This window comes from Drosophila albomicans, chromosome 2L, assembly GCF_009650485.2.
Source record: "Drosophila albomicans strain 15112-1751.03 chromosome 2L, ASM965048v2, whole genome shotgun sequence".
NCBI classification, from domain to species: domain Eukaryota; kingdom Metazoa; phylum Arthropoda; class Insecta; order Diptera; family Drosophilidae; genus Drosophila; species Drosophila albomicans.
The window spans coordinates 6,565,172-6,589,205 of NC_047628.2; the positions used below are offsets into that span (position 1 = coordinate 6,565,172).

A 24,034-nucleotide genomic window follows, 5' to 3' on the forward strand; every position below is an offset into this window, starting at 1 on the left:
TGTTCAAAATATGCGGCTATAAAAATGGTGCAAAGTTGATTTAGATTTACTTTAAGGACATGTATCGACTCTATACAATGTTAAAGGCTCTTGAATATCCAGACTCAATTTTAATGAGTTGCAGAATGCGAATACAATCGACAGCATATCTAATCAGTGCAATGGTAGACAACAAAATTTACTTGAGACCTGTGCAAACAAGCATTGAATACAGAAACAATTATGTTGTTTGTTAATTTGAGTGAGTGAATTGTACAATGGATGGTTGGATGACAACATTCACAGGTTTCAAAGCATTCATCAGTAGATCATCGATCAAAGGCAACGGAGCGGATACTTGATGCAAACATGCTGGCTGCATGTTTGCCTTGTTTATTATTTATTAATGACGTAGAGATACCCGTGATGGGCTTAGGCATCGCTCTGCTTTGCAAATAATACACATTTGATTGGTTTTCCCTTCTCAAACCAGCTAAGGGTCAAAACAAAGCTTCAATGAGAGACAGTTGGCATTCGGTTAGTCAAATTAATAAGCAATAAATGCGTGCCATTGTAATCCCCAAATGGGAAACCTCTTATTCTCTGTCTCTCTGTGCTCTCAAATTAATTAATAAAGCGAGGAGAATGTATTAAATTGTAGGTATTAGTTTAACTCAACTGGATTAGTAGAACAATTTATTGCAAGCCATCAACTAAACAACAGTCTTTAAACTTGTTTAGATTGTAGAGAAAAAGAAGAAAATATTGGCATAGATTAAGGGAATTCAAACGAAAATCTTTAGAATACTTTTCATGATTTTCGGTTACAGGCAATGTGAACAACAATTGACTTTTGTGTTAACGCTCAAAGATAATGCAAAGTTTTGTTTGGTCTCTGACAAAATTTGTAGGTTACATTTAAGTGGCACAAAGCACAAAGTTTTTGTGGCAGCCTCAGCCACTTGAAAGTGGCAGCTGCTGCAAAACTATTTAATAGTTGCACGTTGCAACATTTGTAAGCCGAGTCAAACAAAAAGCATCAGAGCAACTACAACAACTATGTTGCAGCCGACAGCAAGTTGCTGCTGTAATAGTACTAAGAGCACCCCAGAAGAGCGGCAACAATGTGACATGCAACAAATGCTCAGACCGAAAATCACATCACTCCTCCCACTTGCAAAACAAAAAACAAGAAACAGAAAACAGAAAACAAAAAAGGAGCACGAAATGCCTTTCAATCACAGACTCTGATGGCATGCAAACTATGCTAAAAAGAAGTTACAGCTTTTCTCCCGTCAAGAAATAGCAAATTCTTGCAATTGAACAAGCAACATAAAAATGCTGCAAACTGGGGGAAATTCGAGACTGAACAAGAGGAAAAATATTAAAAATGACTAAAATATTCACTCAGCAGTAAACATGGAGCCCACAAACAAGAAACAACTAAAACACAACACAAAAAAAAAGAAAAAAAAACTTTGTTTTTTGTAGAAATAAACAACAAAATGACAGAGCGCCAAGAACGAAGCACATGAATAAAGTTTCAAATATGCCAGGGCAGGCGGAAAGTTTTGTTTATTTTACCAACTATTGCGCGCAATGTTGCATTTTTTATAATGCTTCTCTCGACTCTCTTCGCCTTACTGCAAAACAGTGTTGAACAACGCGTAGTTATGCACAATAACTGGGTCGATGAGTAACACATAAAAGTATGCCATGAAATTGTTGCACAAGTATGGAAAGTAATTAAAATTGAGTACTTTTATTATGTCAGACTCAGATACCCAGAGAGAAGGAGATAAAGAGAGTGAACTTATTTCTATGGAAAACAATGTATTACATAGTAATCTCTCAATTTACCAATACTTATGACAGCAGTAAAATAATAACTGCAGTCACACTTTTGTTACATTGCATCATTTTCTGAACTGATATCAGTATCAACCTTTAAATTGTGCGCAAATAAAGTAACTTGTTGACGAATAAAACCTACTCAAAATGCAGTTTACAGCGAAATTCAACCCTAGACAGAAAAACAGACAGACTGCAAATTAGAAAAGTTGTCATCCCCATTGGGTACATTGTTGTGTGTGCTGTTGTCGTCATCGTTTTTGTTGTTGTTGTTGTTGTCGTCCACATGGAGTTGTCAACTGCATACGAAATGTAGAAACATATAAATTTCTCTCCGCTGTTTTCCATTCTCTAAGCCCCTTCCTCCCTTCGCTTTTCTATGCAGTGATAGCAATCGAAAAGTATCAACAGCTGCATAGCAAAAGTTAATTTATTCGTTTATGCAACTATTTCAGTTATTAGTTTTGCGTTACACACTGTCTAAAGAGCACAATCGATTTACAAAACTTTGCTAATTTGATACTTGGTTCTTGTTTCGGACCAAAGTTAAATAAATTAAAAAACTATATACATTAAAATAAAAATGGTGCGTCTGTCAGTCAATGCGCTCTATCATTAATTTCTGATGGACATATATTTTTTTAATGAACTTGGACATTTCAAACAAATAGTTTTTATGCTCTTTTTTTGCAACCTCGCGCAACGTCAATCCATTCATACATATTTTTTACCTCGTAAAGGATGTATTTACAAAATAAAAAAATAGCAAAAATTCCAGCCACGGAGCTGGTTTAAAATAATTGAAGGACATACACACATTTTGCTCGGTTGGGATATTTACAATTTGATGTTCAATATGGGTCATAGCACGACATTAAAAATAAAATCATATTTTCCACACATGAGATGCAAATAACATTTGCCTAAAGAGTTTGAACAATAAACATGATAAATAATTTGAAAAAAATTCATATTATCTGGGAATACTCGAATATGAATTTATGTTTACAGATCATTTGTTTTAATCTCTACTTGTTTTACAACCTTCTGTGTTTTAGTTTGTCTGCAACTTTGTAATGTCTTGAATAACCATGATAGTGTCTGTTATGCAAGAGTCAATAAAAGCCACAGACAGAGTTGCTAAAGCCAAGTTGAAAAACTGTTTGCATAATGAAACAATAAGGCATAAGAGTAGCAGCTACCTGCTAAGAATACCAAAGCCAGGATTGCTGTTGAATATAACACGACAACTACAACAAACACAAAAAGAAACGCACATACAACAATTGTTGTTTAGTTTGTGAAAGAGCTCGAGCACAGGCGGTTGAACCCAAAGAAAGGCAAGGTAAGGAAAACCGACAGCTACAAAATTAATATAAAACTGCACAGCACTGACCTGCATTCCAGCTAAATGTGTAGAGTAAGTCGAAGTTCCAATGAAGTCGCAACGGAAATGAACAAAATTGGTAACCGAGAAGGGGAAAAAAGAAGAAACCATGGGGATGGGAGATTGGGGGGAGTGTTTGAAGGCATCCATAAGCTAGAGCCAAAGCCAAAGCCAAAGCGGATAGCTAAAAAAACAAAAAAGTAAGCCAACTAAGACATGAAAATAAACAGAAAAGCAAGGAAAAACTTTTGGCCACTTCGTATACCGAACTACTCATAGGTAAACAAAAGCCAAGTGCAAAAGTAGTTGGCAACGCACGAACAGCGCCCACATGAAGACGTGACAACAACAAAAACAAGAACAACAAGAGATTAAAATGTCTATATCTAAGTCGAATTTGAAATACACTAGCTAATCACTATGTATATGAGTAAGTAATGCTTGCATTACAAATTTAAATATTATGATAAATATTGAAAAAAAATATATAGATATCAATTTATACAACTGCCAAAATGTTCAAATATTTCATGAGTTAGAGTATGAAACCTGCTTGCAATTCAAAAATGAAAGACAACTTGACGTCGACTTCATTTCATGATTAAGTTACCCATATCGATTTCCTTTCACCAGACTTTATGATGATGAAAATGGAAGCCACAGGAGCTGAGCCTGTGGTTGTCAAGCCAAACCGAAGCAGCCCCAACACATGTGCGATATTCTGACTCTGACTCACCAACCCAACTCAAAGATGGCGCCATCGTCGCCCTATTCAAAACAATAGCTTCCGTGTTCGTCTTCATCATCATTGCCATTGCTCTGTCTACTGTCTAATGCCCAAAAAGAAAGGTTGAAAAACATGAATAAATTGTGCACAAAATGTAATTGTTGGGTAGCATCTTGGCTTTAGTCTCGACATTTGAGACGAGTAAGCAAATAAAGAAAGTCACATGGCGTTCAGTACAGTGGCTCAAAACTAAATGCCAGAAGTAACATGAATTGGAAGCATAAATTGTAATAATTCTAAACTAAACTTTAAATAATAAAATACAAATTCCATTCTGTGCTTTTCACTTATATGTTATAAGCATATGACTCAAGCTGTTAATTCAACGAAAGAGTTTCAGTACATGACTTTTGTTGTAGTTTATTATAGCATCGCCACCAAATTTGTAGCAATCGTGTGAGCTATGACTAGAATTATTTCGATACACTGCTGCCAAGCTTAGCTTTCATACATTTGAACAATATATATATAGTTAACAAATAAGAAAGCTATGTTACAATCGAGAGTGCTTGAGACTGAGATTATCGAAACGCGAAAATATACTAAATTAATTATACCAAAGGCTCTATTTGGTATATTACTGCAGAACTACATTCAAAATATACCATAAAGTGCAAAACATACCAGATTGTCAACCAAACAAAATAAGACTCCTAGTAAGTAGTATTTCTTATGGTAAATAACTTCTACAATTTATATCTTATCGCAACCAAATTTTTCTGGAATCATAGCGACTATAGTTATTATTGTATACACCAAAAGTCAGACTACCTTCAAAATTACGTTTGTTATTTGCTTTTTATCCTATCCTATGGGTAGAGAGTATAAAAGCTGATAAAAATAAGTATTTTGAAACGAGTTTTATGTTTATGTACAATTAAAAATAAGTAAGGACTTTAACAATATGCCCGATATAATAAGACGAGTTTTATAAAATTAAATCCATTAACAGTTATTCCTATAATGATGGAAATGCCATGAATAAATGCTAAACAGCACAAAAACACTGATAAAAATATAATTATTCTCATATGTATATACTATGTATGTTGACTCAAGCTTTCAATTTAGGAAATATTAAGAGTGTCGACGATTCTCGAACATTTGGTTCTTTCGCATGCTGATAACAATTCTTCAAAGGCGTTCGAGCTTAGACGGAAAAAATGAAGCTTGACAGCATTCAGTTTCAAATTGAATCTGAGCGTTTCAAGTTTGCAACTTTGTAAATCAAAATGAAAATATTTTTAACAGTTTTAATTATTATATTTAATTCGGGATATATACATTCAAATAACGAATACGATCTCACTACGAAAAGCAACGAAGTGAAAAATACTGTGAGTTCACATTTTAAGTGTGTTTTTATTTTATCGTTTAACAGTCATTCAAATTAATATATACTTAGACTTGGGCAATTATCGCAGACAACGAAGAAAAATGCTACGCATATTGTTTTAATATATTACAACCAGTCTTAGAACATACAGTTCATATACAAGTGAAGGACCAGCAAATTCAGAATCAAGCTGTTAGCTTATCAGCATATGAAAAGCAAATAGCAAATCTCAAAATTAAACTGGCAATATACGAAGAGACTATTAGAAATAAAGATCTTCAGCTAAACCAACAGCTTCTGGTTTCTCAAAAGTTTCAAAACGAAACTATAGATTTGAAAGCAAAACTGGGAATCTTTGAAGAGAGCATTCGAACTAAAGACATTCAGTTGGACCAACAGATTCTATTTTCAAATAAATGTAAAAATGAAACTCTTGACAAAAACAACATTATAGCATCCAAGGATGAACTGCTCTCCAAATCGAATGAAAAACTTACTGAATACAAAATAAAACTTGAGAATTGTGGAGCCGCAAGTTGTATTAATAAATTGACTGATATTTATGAGATAAAAGTGCCTGGAATCGATGCATTTTCTGTGCCATGTGATTCGCGTTTAGCTGGCTCTGGATGGACTGTGATTCAAAGACGTATGGATGGATCTGTTGATTTTAATCGCAATTGGACAGATTATCGTAAAGGATTTGGTGATCTGCGTGGAGAATTTTTCATTGGACTCGATAAACTGCATCTAATAACAAAATCGCAAACGCACGAGTTGTATATTTACCTTAAGGACTTTGACGACGAGGAGCGATATGCCCGATATGATAATTTTTACATAGGAGATGAGGACGAGTTTTATAAAATTAAATCCATTGGCAGTTACTCTGGTGATGCTGGCAATGCCTTGGAACATCATAAGAACTCGAAATTTTCGACTGCAGATCGGGATAATGATGGCGCTAAAGGACATTGCGGACACATCTACAAATCCGGTTGGTGGTTTGAAAGTTGTTATATGTGGTAATTATATAATATAAGAGATAACGTTAAATATTTGAATCAATTCACCATTTCTATTTCTATTATTCGCAGTAATTTAAATGGAATATATAAAGATGAACTTGATGCTATTGTCGAATGGAGAACATGGCATACAAAAAGTCTCAAATTTGTTCAAATGATGATTAGACCGAAATCGATATAAGAAAATTTTAATATACAACAATTCTGACTAAGCAAAACAAAAATATACAACAAATAATATTTAAAAATTTGAGATATCCTTTCAGAAAAATACAAAACACTTCGGTTATTAACAGAGTGAAAAATGTTTGTCCACTAAAATATACGGAATATGTTAGTAATTGTTGTATGCATAAAATACACATAAAAATCCATACAAAATATGAACATCAACTATGTCCAATTTTTGAAACTATGGTCATTGTTCTTTAAGTATATTAAGCAACAATACTTGAGGCCAATCTCTAAAATAATGGTTTGTATATACGATTGTTGTCAACAAGCGGAATGTACAGTACAAAAAACACTGATTTTGATGTGTTTGTACTTTATTATAATTATTCCAATAAATGACTGAAGCTCTCAGCAAATATTAAGAATGTCGACGATTCTCCAACATCTGGTTCTATTCGTATACTGATAAGAATTCTTCAAAGGCGTTCGAGCTTAGACAGTAACATTTGAGACTGAATGTATTCAGCTTTAAATGGAATTTGAGTGCTTAAAGATTGCAAAATTGTAATTCAAAATGAAAATATTTGCAGCAGTTTTGCTTATTATATGTTTTTATTATAATACAACCAGTCTTATAACTTACAGTCATAATAGAGAAAGATCAGCAAATTCAGAAACTAGACATTTAGCTTAAAGAATATGAGAAACAGATAGCAGATCTTGAAATTAATGTCACAATATTCGAAGAGGACATTCGGGACATTGTGCTCAAAGCTTCGAGTCTGGTTGGTGGTTCAAGGATTGTTTAATGTGGTAAATACTTGGTTATATCCGTTTTATAATGCAACTAATATTTGTTCTTCTCTTTTCAATTACAGTAATTTAAATGGTTTATATGATAGGAATACAAATACATCGAAAAAACCTGGTGTAAAATGGAATCACTGGAGTTAAAGCTCACTTAAATTTGTTCAAATGATGATTAGACCAAAATAGAAGCAGAAATCTCAAATAAAGAAAATAATTTTAAAGCGCAGTTGCGAGTAAATAAATACATTCCATTTAATCTGAGTTAATTTCAAAACAGGAAAAGCCCACTGTATCAGCGATACCATTTGAATTCGCTTGTGAGCGGACGCATTGTCAAATTGTGTATGTGTGTCAGTCAAGCAAACAATAGCGGGGAGTCCATGTTTCATATGCTCTGCCATTCCATCGCCCCGCCCCTCCCAGCAAAAGCTAAATGAAGAGAACGAGCCATCATCTGACAGACCGCAGAGACCCATGCGAAGCCGACGCTGGAGTGACGCACTGTCAGATACAACAACCCAGCGACAGACGGAGCAACTGTCAGGCTGTAGAACGTATAAAGTACGAGAGTATATATCACATTGGATCACATGAAGTTTACTCTCGCATCCCATACTCAAAATCACTCTTCAGTCACAGGCTGTGTTGTTGGTTTGTAAGTTCGCTGTTTTGTGGGCATAACTGAAAATATGCCATGCACATATAGAGACATATTTATGTTCGTTTACACCAAGACACATATACATATATATTTGCATATGCGTACACAATGTTTATACCCCTTATTAAAAGCGTAGAAGGGTATGATAACTTTTTGACTGTAGTAAATGTTAATAATAGGCAGAAGAACACATCAACGACACCATAAAGTATATATATTCTTGATCAGCGTTAACATGATATATCCTGAAAATTTGCTTAAGTTTGGAAAATTGTAGAAGTTATTTTAGATATATTTTTGTATGCCAAAAATCATCTCCTGTAATCGGATCTTAGCTGCTTTGGCTCACAATCTGGTATATTTAATGTACTATGATACCAATATACCAAAATATAGCGTTTGATATACAATCTAGTATTTTTGCGGTATTAATTTGGTATTAATTTGGTATATTTATAGTTTTACTTTATAGATATACCCAAATGAAACATTTGGTATATATTTTAGTATTTTTGTGGTATATTAACTGGGTGTATTTTACGAATACTACCGCACTGTTTTGATCGGGGTATTTCACAGTCGAGCACACTCGACAGTAGCTTTCATACATGTTTTATTTTTATGCCAGATAGCGCATAAATTCATAATGTCAAAATGGATGCCACTGGCAGCGCGACAAAGGCGCGACGAAATTTAACACATAAATTTATAATTTATATTCGCAGTTTTCTACTGAATACATTGGTTTAAAATGAGTGACAGACAACGAACGAAACAAGTTTTACTCTAAGATTTTCCAGTTGGTTTCTTGCTAAGTAGAGTTGACAACTAAACACAGCTCAATTATTATAATCAATTTCGGAAATTACAGCTACATTTATGACATATTCATATGTATATGTATATATATATACATATATATGTTTATCGTACAAGCGACGCAGACTCGTTGTGTGTCAATTGTGGGCACTTGAAACACATTTTGTAACAGACGCTTGGAGCATTTTTATGGCAGGCAAAACATGTATTTTAGAGTGCTGTGTACATGTTGAAAATTAAACACATTTTTTGCATATACAACATATAAATAAATAACATACTATTGAACCCCCAAGCCCCAAACCCTGAGCCATAACTTTTACCCTCCCAGTTTGTGGTGGAACATGGAAATTAAATCAATTATTTATGCATTCATTTTGTAGCTCTTTATATTGATTTAATTGCCACAGCACAGCACAGCACAGCATCTGCATTCTCTGTTCTGGGTGTGAGTAATTAATAAATAATTTTTACTTGTATGTATTCCCTGACAGATTGCTGTTTGCCCACCAGTTTGTCTTTTGGGACTTGATTATGATGTCCTTTAAATGAATGGCTTTTGGGCATCGATCAGACGTCCTCACCCTTCTCTCTTCTACTTGACAACTTTAGCTTCAATGGAGTCTTTAAATATTATGTTCAGAATGTTGTTTGGAAACAGTAAATAATTCGTGCGGCACTATATTTATGAATAATTGTTTCATTAAGATGTAAGATGATTTATATTTGCAGTAAAACTATAGTAAAGGTTTAAATTCAATAATAAACATTAAGCTTGTGCGAAAATATAATTATGCACAGTCATTTTATTTCAACTCAGTCTTATATTCACCAAAAGACACTTAGTTACGTTGTGAACTCCACTTTGAATAGAACATTTACCTGCAAAGAGAAAAAGCATAATTTTAATACTTCAGTATCATTTAATATTTCAATTAAAATTGTAATTGTTGGTTCTGACTGTAATATTCCTTTTTCAGGTTGTGCTTCAAGAATCATGCGAATTGTTTATAAACATCACGTTCTATGCAAAGTGTCAACTCATATTGGCCCAATCATAGAACACACAATGCCAGGCCCAAATAAAGTCTCATGTGTTACATTGCATATGGCTTAAAAGCGTATCGTTCATTTTCAAATATTCATTTGTTGCGCCAAAGCAAAAAAAAAAAAAAAACCGTAAGTGAAAAAGGCAAAATACGAAAACAGAAGTTTAAAAGCGAAACGACGACACAGCTGCCAGAAAAACAAAGATGGCAAAGCCAATGGACTAAAGGAAAATGGTGGGAGGGGGTGTGGGAAAAGTCGCGCACAGAGAAGGCCATAAATAAACAACAGGTATAAAACGAACTTAAGAACGTAAAAGCAGCGCGCGACTATAAAAATGCAATTTTCCCTGCCCTCTCATTGCCCTTTGCCAAAGGTAGTGAAGAGTGTGTATGTGTGTGTTGGTGTATCAAATAAATATGTGTACAACAGCATAAAAGCTGCTTTAGCCAGGTAACAAATGTTTATGCAATTTGTTTAAAGGCCAGGCGAGAAAATAGTAATATATGACCATGGACCGAGAGTGAAAATTTGCACTAAACGCGCTACAAAGCGCAGTCCATCCCACCTATAGGTGTGTTTTCTGCAATTTTCTTGTAAGTGTGTGAGTGTGTGTGTGTGTACTTTGCCCTTTTTCTGCCACCTTTTTGCAGTTTTTTGGACAAAGGCTGGGCGCGCAAATTGCAGCAGTTTGCCTCCTCCCCAAGGCACAAAAGAGCAAACCAACAAAATAAAGAATGAAAGAAGTAAAAAAGACAGAGAGCGAGCGAGTGAGAAAAAGAATGAAAATATAGAGCAAGTGCAAACAATTGCCGACTGTCGTTGTTGCAGTCGTCCTTCTGCTCCGCTCCGCTCCGCTCCTTCTGCTTTCATGCCATGCCATTTCAATTCTTATTGCCATCTCAGAGCGAGCAATGCAAAAATGTGTACCAAACTGAAATTGAAAGGCAGCTCGTGTGGGCGTGGCCCGCATGGCTCTTTGCCACTGCCATTTTATTGCCGACTTTTGGGCGTGAATGAGTGAGAGCATTGAGAAACTGCCAGCTGCCTGCTGCCATTTTGCCATTTACCAGCAAACCAGGCTACTTCAACTCTTACAGAAGAATTATGCGTGCCACCAAAGAGGAGGCCAGTTCACCCACCAATTCTGACTACAAACATCTTAGAGCTTCTAACAAGTCACCGAAGAGCAATGCATCAAGTGCCAAAAGCTAAACACTCACATATTTGTTCAATCCTGAGTCCAGCATACTTTTATGTTAATTTAAAACCAAAACTTTAACTATCGAATAAATTACAATTTAGTACTTGAGCAACAACAAACTTTCAAACTATCAACAGCAGGCAGAGCCAAAAAGCTGATTGTTGTTCAAAAGTTCATACTTGATTTGTGTAATCAGTGTTTATTTGAATGATTCATTGAAATTTCGTCTTATAATATTTTTCAAATTTTAATAATATCAAACATACCAGAAAAAATTGTATATATTGTTAATTGTGCATACTATATAGAATATTAAACATTATATTTTAAAATAAAATTAATTGAAATGGTTGTCAAAATAACAATGAAAGTATCTGTCTACATTTTTTAAAGTTTATTGGGCCTAAAAAATTTTAAAATGTAATACAAATTTAAATTATATTTAAATTAAATTTAGATTTACTTTGCTCGGAATATAATTCTGAACATGAACATTCTAATTCAAGGCAAATGTATGGATTCATTTTTTTCCATGAGCCATTTACGTTAAAAAAAAACGTGCACAATTTTATTTAGAGCATTTAATTAACTACATCACAAGTTGAAAAGATCAGAAATCATTTGTGTTTATTCGTCAGTTCACAGTAAATTGTATAAACTGGAATCTAAGAATGGGACTTCCCCTTAATTTTTTAACAAATTAATCTCTAACTTGTTCATTACAAACGAAAAGTGACCTTTTTTTTATAAAACGAATACGAAAATATTTGCCACGACTGCATGCGACCTGTTCACATCTATGTTCAAATAATAACAATAAAGCCTATTTTACATAAATTCATTCATTTATATGCTCTTTTAACAATTAGAGGTTTCTAATTCCAATTTAATGATTTTAATACGATGATGATTCAGAACTTTTACTATATATATGAAGCCTTCTTTCTTTTATGTATGTTATACATAATTCGTCACTGAACAACTTAATAGACTTCATTTCTTTCAAAGTGAACTGGTCCAAATATACTGATATAAAAATTCCGTTGTATATACGTATGTGCATATATAGAAATAAATAACTGATACTGGGAACTCGGAAATTATTCGACGTATATGAAGAGCCTCGAGCGTTAGTTAAGTGATCGCATTGGACCTCGGACAGAAAACCCAATATAAGCTGGATTCAGTTTTTAATTAAAGCTGAGCGTTTAAAGTTCGCAAAATTGTAATCCAAAATGAAAATATTTGCAACAATTTTACTTATTATATTTAATTCGGGGATTATACATTCAAGTAACGAATTTGATTTCACTACGGAAAGCAGTCAAGTAAAAAACATTGTGAGTTCACTATTTAAGTGCCTTTGCATTTTATCGAGTGTCACTCCAATTTATTTTTCTTTAGACCTATTCAATTATCAAGGACAACGAAGAAAAGTGCTACGGGTATTGTTTTAATATTGTCCAACCTGTTTTAGAACATACAGTTCATATACAAGTGAAGGACAAACAAATTCAGGAACAAGCTATTACTTTAAAAGAGTATGAGAAACAGATAGCGGATCTCAAAATGAAGGTGGCAATATTCGAAGAGGCTATCAAAAATAAAGATCAACAGATTCTACTTTGTGATAAATCTAAAAATGAAAGTCTTGAGAAAAGTACCATTATTGCAGCCAAGGACGAACTTCTCTCCAATTTAAACGAGAAAATAATGGAATATAAAATAAAACTCGGGAATTGTCTAGCCACAAGTTGTATTAATAAATTAACTGATATTTATGAGATAAAAGTGCCTGGAATCGATGCGTTTTCTGTGCCATGTGATTCGCGTTTGGCTGGCGCTGGATGGACTGTGATTCAAAGACGTATGGATGGATCTGTTGATTTTAATCGCAATTGGACAGATTATCGTGAAGGATTTGGTGATCTGCGTGGAGAATTTTTCATTGGACTCGATAAACTGCATCTAATAACTAAATCGCAAACGCACGAGTTGTATATTTACCTTAAAGACTTTAACGACAAGGAACGATACGCTCGATATGATCATTTTTACATAGGCAATGAGGACGAGTTTTATAAAATTAAATCCATTGGCAGTTATTCTGGTGATGCTGGCGATGACTTGAAAAATCATAAGGACTCGAAATTTTCGACTTCAGATCGTGATAATGATGACGATCTGGACATTGTGGACAAAGCTTCAAATCCGGTTGGTGGTTTTACAATTGTTATTGGTGGTAAATACTTTATCCGTTTTAAACTGAAGACTATTGATTATTAATCCTCTTAATAACTTTACAGTAATTTAAATGGAATTTATGATAAGAATGCGAAAGGATTACGCGATCCAGGCGTGAAATGGAATTCGTGGAGTAATAACCCTCTTAAATTTGTTCAAATGATGATTAGACCAAAATAAAAGAAAATGAATAAACTCAAGCAAAAATTGCAAAGCGGAAATGTAATAAGAATAAAAATCAAGAAAAACTTGTTAAAGTATTCTCAAAATATTAACATTAAAAGTAGCAAAACATTTAATCGATGACCAAAGGAAATATCAGGCAACAGAAGCTGTGGTGAGTCAAAAATTTTATTTATCGGCAGTTACACTGGCCTTAAAACTATTGTTGGCTTTAAGACAACTTTGGAGCGTGCCTCTTGCTATCTAGGAAACCGTTCTCTGCCTCTGCCTTTCTTTTTCCCAATCATGTAGGCAGTCTGTTGGCTTTTGGCCAGGCGTTGAATACGCGTTGCCCTTTATCTGCCTTGCATATCAAATGGCTTGCTGACGACAGGCGTGCACAACAGCAACAAAAAGTAGAAGAAGAAGTGGAAGGAGGTGGAGATGGAGGTGGACACTTTATGGCATTTCTTTTGCAACATCTTGATAATGACCAGTGACCTCAATACGAGGAGCAACACATGCGCGTCGTCTAACACACTTTCACTTCCTGCCTGCGTGCCTGCCTGCTCGCCTGGCGAGACTTCTTTAGTTACAGCTCCTGCCACCTCCTGTGGCACCTTCATCAGCTCCTTCTCCACTGTAAAACATTCTCTTGGCAACACTTTCGCTCTCTCTCTGCCCAGTTTGGTGAGTTTTGCTTTTAATGCACATTTTTCACACTAAACACGTGCATAAATCATGAGCCATGCGCTCAACTTTTGCTCAAGGCTAAGTCCCAACGCCTGCAGATTTCCTGGCATCCGTCTCAACAACATTCCCATCGCCATCGTCATCTCTTTCTCTGTCTCTTTGGTTCCACTGACTGCCCGTAATGTCACCTGCACATTGAGGACATGGCTTGGCTTGGCAGGCCGACTTTGCGTTTTATGCAAAATGCAACAAATAATAATAATAATGCAGCTTCGTGCACATGCGACTACGACTGCGACTGCAGCTGCTGCAGCAGGACACTTGTCCTGATTATGGCTTTCCCACTGTGTAAAGTGTCGACCAAAGCAGCAACCACCACCAGCAACAGCAATAACAACGCCAGGATACACAGCCGTTGGTCCTTGGTGGTGGCTCTGACAGCCACAACACAACGAAGCAGAGCACAGCAGCTGTTGCAACGCTGCAACGTTTGCTGCAGTTGCAGATGCATTGCATTTGCTTTCCTTCCTTCTCTCTCTCGCTCTCTCTCTCTCGCTTTTAGTGCCACTTTCCCTGTCTGAACCTCTATGCCAGCCTCCATCTCTTTTCATTTTCCACTGTCAGACTGTCTGTTTATGCTGGCAAACATTTGTTTAGACTGTGAGAAGAAGGGGGTAAAATGCCGCTTGGCATTAAAATTCATGTCGAGGCTGAGACATTAAATTTGGTCATGGATTTTGTCATCATCATCTCTCGGCTTTTGGCTTTCGTCTTTCAGTTGTTTCTCCCCTAATGACTGTTGATAAACTCGATGTGTTTATCATTATATTTATGCGAACATTTTGTTGTTAATTAACTCACAATTTATGCGACTGCATCAACTTTATGGTGTAAATCTGTACGTACATAGATATCGCATTATATTCCAGCAATGGGCTCTTTAAATGTCTGATATATACGTTAGTCTAAAGCCTGTCAACTCGTGAAAATGAATATATTGATTAAAGGTTTATTTTCCGAACAATTCATAATAAAAAAAGCATTTCTCCTTTTGTAAATTTTTAATATATATAAAGATATTTCAATTTTTTCCTATAATATTATAATCATTATGGTATGATATATATTATATAATAATTTATTTCTTTACTTAAGTAATCCTATTGCTATATATATAAATATTTTAAATAATTAAGATTTCTTATTAACATTAATTTAAATAATCTCATAATAATCATATAAACTTGACGATATTAAATTATGTTTTTATATTGGTAAATACTGAAATAGAATTGTGAATCATTTATTTAATACATATATTAAAACTTCGTAATCAGCTTTAATAGATCAACGAAATCAAAACGTATATTTTTCGTATTTCCGCTAATCGATAGCTGTTAAAGTTTGTGCTTAAATTGAATTTAATATGGAACTATCATCATCGCATGTTGACAGCCCCTAAGAGAGACTTAAGCCTTCACGAAAAGAAAATCTAATTAGTTGGAATGTTAGGCAAACACATTCTGTGCTTTGCCTGAGCCGAGTTTTTGTGCTTGAACAGTAAAAATAATGGCCAAACAGCTGGCAGCTGTCGTGTTAGCTCCTGACTCTCTCTCTCTCTCTCTCTCTCTTTCTCCTCTCTCCCCGTTGTTTCGGGTAAGCACTTAAAACTTTAATTAGCCATCCTCAGGCAAGCAACAAAAAAAAAAAAATACCAACCATGTTTAACAACAGAGTCAGGTCTTGTGTCGAGCCTTTGTACATACTGTGAAGTACTTTCATACGATTACAAGGAAGCTTCTTCGCCGATGGAGGCCAGAACAGAGGTGAGTTGGATACACACTGATATAATTAGCGGCATTAGCCATTAAGTAATTTTAAAAATTAATCACCAGCCAGACTGGCAGCTATTCACATTGTATTGTAGTGCCAATTATTGGCCAAATCAACAGTAGACAAGGAGGCAGCAAAAAGATAGAGAAGTAGCCGAAGTAGAGAGCAAGAGAGGAAGAAAGAAAGAGGAAGCGTACTGCTAACCCAATTAGCACTTAACACATGGCAGCGGCAGTCTAGGTAAATAAATGGCAAACAACGGCTCAATTGATGGTTAGAGCACGTGTCTCGTAGTTACGATGTTACGTTAAATGTTTTTTCTTCTTTTTTTTTGTTTTTTTTTTGTTTCTGACAAAGCCAACCCCACAGCCCTAAATCTCTCTCTCTCTCTCTCAGTTCGTTTGAGGCAGAGCGACTTTCAATTTCCAGGCAAGCAGCCAGCCAAAAAGGCAATCGTCAGCGAAAAGGCAACCAGAGGCACCAGGCAACTTGGAAACTAGCACAAGGACGTGTGCCACACGACACACACACACATACACATACACTTACACACTCACACACATGAGGAAGCACAGCGACGATACTGACTTCGATTCTTTGAGGCCAGTGCGAAAATCTTAGCGCTCAAGTAGCGTACGTGATATGCGCGTAATCAATATTTACACACAACTTTTCGAGGATGTTGTGTATGTGCTAAAAATAAGAACGAAAGACAAAAGTAAAGCAATTGGCAGGCATATATATATCTGTGTCTATATACGTCAGTATTTTTGGGGATGCCACATGGGTAATATCATGCATATGGCGCGCTTTAAGAAGCATATTTCATTACAATGAAATTGAATTACGATAAGATAACTGATAGTTGTGTACAAATGGAAATGGGTCAATAAAATCAAAACATGTTTATTTGGTTAGTTAATTTATTAAAGTAAAGGTAAATATTTGCAACAATGTTATTAACATGTATCACAAGGATTAACAGTTTATATTTTTTAATAGACTAATGGGTGAAATAAAATTTTCAGAATAAACTCAGAAACTTTAATAAAAGTTATAATTTTGAACCCTTTAAAAATTCCCAATTGGCTTCTCAAAAGCAAACTTCTAATAAGACTTAAATTCGAGCATTTCAACTATGTTGCTAGCTGCAATTTCGAAATTTTCGACACAATCGGCAAATAGCGAGCACTAAATAGCTGCCAAAAGTTTAAACGTCTGTGAACTTATACTATCAATGATATAATTGCCTTAACGGTTGCACTGACTTCCTTGCCAAGGATACGCCATCAAGCAAATGCAGTTACTTTGGCACACATTAAATTTGGTTTGATTTTTGGCGCAGCAAAGCAGACAAGCAGCAGCCAAGGAGACAAGGAACGGACTCAACCGAAATTCAGACAGAATTTGGCGGAATATTTTTTAGGGGTCGGGGGGAGAAGAAGGAATGCTGGAAGGCAAAAGAGTTTTTCCTTAGAAAAGGAAGCGACGCCAGTTTGGTGAGTTCCGAGCAAAACTTGAGCCAACCAAGGGGAAAATCAAGTGGAAAACGTATATTGTGAAAATCAACTATTGGCAGGCAGCTGTCAGCTGCAAGGAGAGCAAACGCTTCTCAAACAACGAAAACAATGGCCAAAGAGACCTCGACACCACCAACTTCCACTTCTACTTCTTCTTTTGAGCGCTGCCAAAGTTGGTAGCATAAATATGAAAGCAGCAGTTACCAGACCAGACTCCCAGAAGAGGACAACGTCGAGCAGCTTATGAAAACATTACATCATAAGCAGTCACTGTTCAAGATCTACTAGAAGCGCATACAGCAGAATTCTCTTTTGCCTGTCTGAACTCTAGAGAAAGACGCCAGTTTCTGACAGTGAAATGCTGCTGGCAAAATATTTGCCAAAATCTAATAAATTACACAAAAGCCACACAAATCATTCAGCCAAACCACGCACACATTAGATAAATAAAACAAAAAATAACAAAGATGAGAGCGAAGAAGGTGCGAAATATAATAACTGGTCGCAGATTTTAAATGATTAAAGCGCAAATCACTTGAATTATATGGAAATTCAGTTAATGCAGCCATCGATGGACGTGCTTTTGTGGTTAAGTTTCGATTACGGGCAGTTTGAGGGCACATATTAAATTCCATTCCCTTGGTGTGTGGCACAGTTTAGGGTAAGCAATCCGGTATAAATTATGCAATAAGCAAACTCCTACAAAATCTTTATGTATAATATATAACGAGCTGTTCGAAGGGAGAGAACGACGCAGAAACCTTTTAATATAATTTAATTTTATAAAAATTGCGTTAAGCTGAATTTAGAAATCCAATCAAGGCGGTTTTTAAGTGGAATTACTTCAATGGCAACTTACAATGGGGACTATGCAATAAAAATTCACCATTTTGATACCCGTAGGGTAGAAAGGTATTATAATAAACACTTACTTGACTGACAATTTGGTATATTTTGAATGCAGTACCATACTGATATACCAAATGCTAATTTTGCGATACATTAATTTGGTATATTATAAGAATTATACCGCACACATCCACACACACACATTGCTTCTATTAAAAATTTTTAGTGGGTATCTAACAGCCGAGCACACTCTACTGAAGCTTTCTTACTTATTCAAATTGAAAATATTTGGTTTACTCAAATTATTATATAGTTTCTCTACGAAATAAAATACAAATCAAATGTATTATTTCAGATGTTTAATGATTTTTTGCAAATTTATAAAAAGTCTTTTAATAATGAATAAAAGTAATTCTATATATTCATACATCTGTGCACATAAATCATATTCAACAATGTTTGAAAGCAAATACTTTTTCACATACACATCCACACACACATATATCTCGAACTCTTTTTGACATTACAAAAGTCACCCACAAAAATGTCTAATTAGAAGTTTCAAACATTTGGCTTAAATAGAAAGGCAAGGCAATCGGCACAAAAGGTGCCAAGCTGTCAAAGTTTTTTAATTGAAAAATACTTTGGGTGAAAGGGAGGTTCGTCCTGATATCAGCCTGTCATATGCACTTAGTCAATGCAATGCGAGCAGCACTTGCAACCGACTTTTCTCAATTAAAAAACTTTGTGATTCAAGTTTCAATCAACTTCATTTAATTTGCACCCATTTCGCGCGCTCATTCGCCATGTTCCTCCATGTTCGTTGCTAGTTGTTAATAAAACATTTGTGCGATTCACAGCAAAAATTATTATCATATTAGTAACTCATCTACGAACTTTGGGGCCATGAACTCGATTCATTTCAGGCGAAACTTCATCAACATCAACTTCAAACGGCGAAACTAACAAAACACGGCGGGGAAAACTATTGTGTTAGTTTTTTGTTTGTGTTCTTTTTTTTTTGGTGCTAGCGGGTGGAGGAGCTTTGAGGTTGAATGAATGTTGATAAAAACTTTTCGGCTGTGCTGAGTTTCAACATATTGCCAAAGCTGAAGTCAAAGCCATCACCGCTGCCACCGCCACCTTTTAAGTCAACAAACAACAAAAACACGGGCACATCCCACGAAATACTAAACAATTTGAATGTGTATAGACCGACAGGCAGGGAGGAGTCAAAACTTTGTCCTTGCCACAACTGAAGGCAGCGACTGATGACGAGACAACAATGATGATTACTGACTCCTCAATGACTGTCGGTCATACAAACTTACATACACATAAAATGGAGCAGTCCAACGATAGTGTCAGCTAAGCAATAGAAAACAAAACTTTTGTCAAAACTAATAAGCTTTCGAAATATCCTAAAGATGTGCAGAGTGCCAAAGAAAATAACAAGGCTAATGGCTTCAACTTCTTACAATGACATCAGCAACAAAACAGAGTTTCAATTTATACTACAAACATTTATTGAAATAAACTTAATCAGGCGTTTCAACAAAGTTATCAGCCGAGTTTAAATTCACAAAATTTTACGGCCAATTAATGCCAGCAGGCTGATGATTGTAATTGATAGAGCAAAAGGTGAATAATATGAGAATACAATTAAACGAATCTGTTGAGAAAATTCAAATAATTTACTTAAAATAGTACAACATAAAATTGAAATTGAAAGCAACTAAATTGATCTAATAAAACATTTAATCAAATTAATGCAACACAAATATTACAAAGCGAAACAAATTGATATACATATTATTGCAATTAACAACAATTATGATAACAAGTTACATTTTAATCCATTTCAGGCACGTGAATTCCTCTTGAATGAAACCTTTAATCAAAAGATTGAACCGCAAAACGAATTTTTAATTAATCTCAACAAAGTTTGGCCCAAGATAGTTCTGCAACTTCGTTAAGTCTTTTACAACCTGAGCTACAGTTAACTTAATCTTTTGCTCAACGTACCTATGCCAACACATGAGGCGAACCAGAACCAGCACCACAAACATCTTGCCCCACACCTCCCGCTACTGTGAAAAACCACAGCATACTTGACCCCATCAACGGACCAGATGAAGCCAAGTGCAAAATTGCCTTCACCACTTGAAAGTTTATGCACTGCTCAAGTGCAACATAAATTGCTGGCAGTTAAGGCGGCCACTTGCAAAAGAGAGAAAGAGATTTGTAATTAAAAGTCGGTCCGCCCCGAAAAATCATTATAAAGTTCTGTGTTCCACAGTTTGTCTGATTTAATACCAATTGCAGTTGAGCTGTAAGGCCACTTCAGCTAATCACACAAAATTTTTGTAAGCAAAAAACTTTTGTTGCTGACTCTGTGTTGATGGGCACAAAAAGTGGCAACAAGCTCTCTAAGTTGCAACTTACCAACTGCAAACTGCAAGCTGCAAGCCGGTTTGCTCCAAATGCAATCTACAAGCTGCTTCCTTCGTCTCCTCTATCAGAGACAAGCCAGCGACATCTGCCACAGTTGCAAATCAGGGCAACTACTTCTTTAACAACTGAAAGTAGTTATGGAGCAGCCGCCAAAGGCAAACTGACACCGTCACCATAATACGCAAATTAGTTTTTAATTAATTTTTAAGCAAAACCTCTTTGTCCAACCAGATACTTGAGTGACGAGAGCCACTAGAGACAAGATTAGCTTAAAGCAAAAGTCGAAAGTGTGTCAATATGCAGCTCTAAATATCTATTTTCGAATTTAAAGAAGACATTTAGGAGTGTTTGATAAAAATAATGTAGGCAGATACCAAATATTGGCATATTGGTAAAATGTTAATTAATATTGGTAATTGCATCAATGATAGTGAAAAACTTCTCTGACTATATTTATTTTAATGTGATATTGAAAATGAAAGGATTTGCTTAAAGAAATGCAGAAACATTTCCTGCTAATATGTTGAACATGCCAATAAAATATCGTGCTCATCATGTCATTTGAAAATATATTACCCGCAATTTAGATTTTGGATTCCAGAGTATCGAAGGGTATTAAAACATACAATAACTACAGGTAAGATAAAAAAAGTTATAAATTATTTAATAAATAATTTTATAAAGCCAAATATGGATGCAGCTGTTCGATTTTAGTTGTTTTGTTTGACAATCTGGTATTTTTTGAATCTAGTACTATATCGATATATCAAATATAGCCCTCGGGATATTTGTATGCTTTTTCCGGTATATTAATTTGGTATTATACCAGTCGAGCACAATCGACTGTAGATTTCTTACTTATTTTTGTTGATTAGCATCCTCCCATAATACAATGGATCTTACCTGTAATGAAACAAATACAAAAAAAAAACGTTAGTTGGAAATTTTTTTGTATATATTTCTTAGTTTCTATTTGTTTACTTAACCCTCTAATATACAAAAGTGTCTTAAGGCACTCATCATATATTTTGCTTTAACAAAAAAAAGGAAAGGCTTTTAAATCATTTGAATTGTATAGTATTCGTCAAATGGCAATAAACAATCATATTTGATATTTAATTATTGCCCTTTGACAACAATGTATTTGTGCGTTTCCAAAGTGTTACTTAATTTGAATAGAAAATTGCTGTGTATTTGAAATTATCTTTAACCCATTCTAGAGAGTGTCGATGTTTTCTCCGTCTGAGTTGTTGTCTCATATCTAGTTCTGCAATACAGGTATATATATTATTTTGGATTGTGCTGATTCAACTCTTTCCCGTATATATAGGTACATATTTTATGGGGACAAGCCAACGTAACCAAGAGCATCGCATCGCTTTGCAACTTATAATTGGATTTATGGGCAGACGAGCAAAGACAACGAGAACTACGGACTGAGGAGTGAACCGAAGCAAACTAACAGACCGACCATCCATCTACATAAGCCATCTCTGGCATAGTAACTATCGTAAGTAGCCGTAGACGATACTTGGAGCTGGTTTAATGGTCGCCGAAGCAGCAGAAAAATTGTCGACGTCGTCGTTGTCATCAATGCAACGGAAGCGGAAATGCCGCAGAGCAAAGGTAAAAACTGCATGCTACAGAGAAGACAGAGAGCCAGTGAGAGAAAGAGAGAGAAAGAACGAGAAAATATGGCCAAGTTAAAGGGAAAAGGAAAGGCAGAAGAGACTCTGTGGTCATTTTGCTCAGCACTGTCGCAAATTAATCACTGGGGTATTTACTTTATTTATTTAATAAAGCTTCGACATTGTTCGACTAATGGCAAGGGATCTAATGAAAATGGACTTATGTACTCGCAACTGGTGCCAGTATCGGCAAAAGGCTAATTGCCTTTATAAGAGCAGGGCAGTAAATAGAACCATTTATAAACGCAAGTGGATCTAAAAATATGCTAAACAAATAACACAATTTATAAAGATATGGTACAAGGAATAGAAAAAGAAGTGATACCTTGAAGCTGAAGAAGACAAAAATGATGAAAATATTTTAAGATATAAGATAAACAAAGTTTTACCTAGCAATGGGAATAATAAAAAAAACTTATTTTCAGCACACAGACAAAATAAACAAAAGTTGCGTGTACACTAATTTGATAAGAGGTAGCTTAAGCTTAAAGTTTACTCTGTGTAGCTCAATATTAAATTTCGTTTAACCTAATTCTTTGTTTTGAGCCATGGCAACAAAAAAGCAGCTGCCCTTTTGGCGCAGCTCGTGCTCAGCTCATTTTACGCACGGTTCGTACTTTTATCGGAGGAAAAAATGAAACTACAAATTCTCTAATGTATAAACAATGCGTAAAATGAAGCGAACTTTGCGCTCAGCGTTCTTCTCTGCAATGGGTGGGGGGATAGTACTGAGATAAATGTAAATAAATACTTGTGAGAGATATTTTTTCGCATTCGACGACTCGACTCGACAACGACGACGTCAGCTGCGTCAAAGAAGCGTCAGGGCTTAGTATACTGCAGAGATTTTGTTTTTATTCTTTTATATATTTTTTCATTCTTTCGTGCATTTTATTTTATTTTTATTTTTAGTTTCTTCATTTTTTTTGTTTGATAATAATGTTTACTACAACGCAAGGCGTTGACTGTTGAAGTGCTTTTCAAGCAGCATTCTGGCAAGTTGAGGGGTGTTTTCTACTTAGGTGGGTGTTGTTTGGTTGCTTAACTGTGCGTTGTTGTTGCTGCTCCCCTTGTTCCCCTCTTTCTCTCGTTCACTCCATTTTGTTGTTGCCAACTTAACACCAACGACAGCAGCAACAACAACACCAGTAAGAACAACTAACTACACCAGCAGCAGAAGCAGCAGCAGCAACAGCATAATAAGAAGCATGTGAAGCGAAAAACAAACAACTAAAGATCACACAAGTAACTCACATTGCCTGCTATTGTTACATTTACCCTTTCCTTAAAAGTACATACTTAAGCAGGTATCTGACATTATGAATAAAGCTTGACGGCACATTGCCAACTTTGAGAAAAGTTCTTTGCTCTGATTTTAATGCTATCAACTTTAACGACATTAGTAAACTTCTTTATTCATTAATTTATTTTTTATTAATTTAATTTTTAGCTATTTTAGCTGATCAACAACAAACATATTAACAAATATCTTGAATACTATTGCTGAT

The 24,034-nt window shown here is 35.2% G+C and overlaps 2 protein-coding genes and 1 long non-coding RNA gene across 5 annotated transcripts in view; 2 read left to right on the plus strand and 1 right to left on the minus strand.

Moving 5' to 3' along the window:
• LOC117564311 (disintegrin and metalloproteinase domain-containing protein 10) overlaps positions 1 to 24,034 on the minus strand; it is a 131,863-nt gene that overhangs the window by 55,237 nt on the left and 52,592 nt on the right.
• LOC117564316 (fibrinogen-like protein 1) lies at positions 5,070 to 13,572 on the plus strand. Of its 3 annotated transcripts, none has more exons than XM_052002529.1 (3): positions 5,070 to 5,341; positions 5,410 to 6,365; positions 13,390 to 13,572. In XM_052002529.1, the coding sequence occupies exons 1-3, from the start codon at positions 5,237 to 5,239 to the stop codon at positions 13,505 to 13,507; spliced, it is 1,179 nt and encodes a 392-aa protein (XP_051858489.1). In that variant the 5' UTR covers positions 5,070 to 5,236; the 3' UTR covers positions 13,508 to 13,572. The 3 variants fall into 3 exon arrangements, with proteins under 3 accessions (XP_051858489.1, XP_051858490.1, XP_034098908.2); XM_052002530.1 differs by lacking the exon at positions 13,390 to 13,572 and adding an exon at positions 6,438 to 6,554; XM_034243017.2 differs by lacking the exons at positions 5,070 to 5,341; positions 5,410 to 6,365 and adding exons at positions 12,272 to 12,423; positions 12,488 to 13,325 and having other exon boundaries at positions 13,390 to 13,426.
• LOC127565179 (uncharacterized) lies at positions 7,257 to 9,422 on the plus strand. Its single transcript, XR_007954565.1, has 3 exons — positions 7,257 to 7,355; positions 7,421 to 8,007; positions 9,327 to 9,422. It is a non-coding gene; the product is annotated as an uncharacterized LOC127565179 (long non-coding RNA).

Excerpts from the sequence above, each read along its gene's own strand:
- LOC117564316 (XM_052002529.1), top strand. The coding sequence starts at position 5,237 with ATGAAAATATTTTTAACAGTTTTAATTATTATATTTAATTCGGGATAT. Across the intron at positions 5,342-5,409 it reads GCAACGAAGTGAAAAATACT|ACTTGGGCAATTATCGCAGA; the intron begins GTGAGTTCACAT and ends ATATATACTTAG. Across the intron at positions 6,366-13,389 it reads TTTGAAAGTTGTTATATGTG|TAATTTAAATGGAATTTATG; the intron begins GTAATTATATAA and ends ATAACTTTACAG.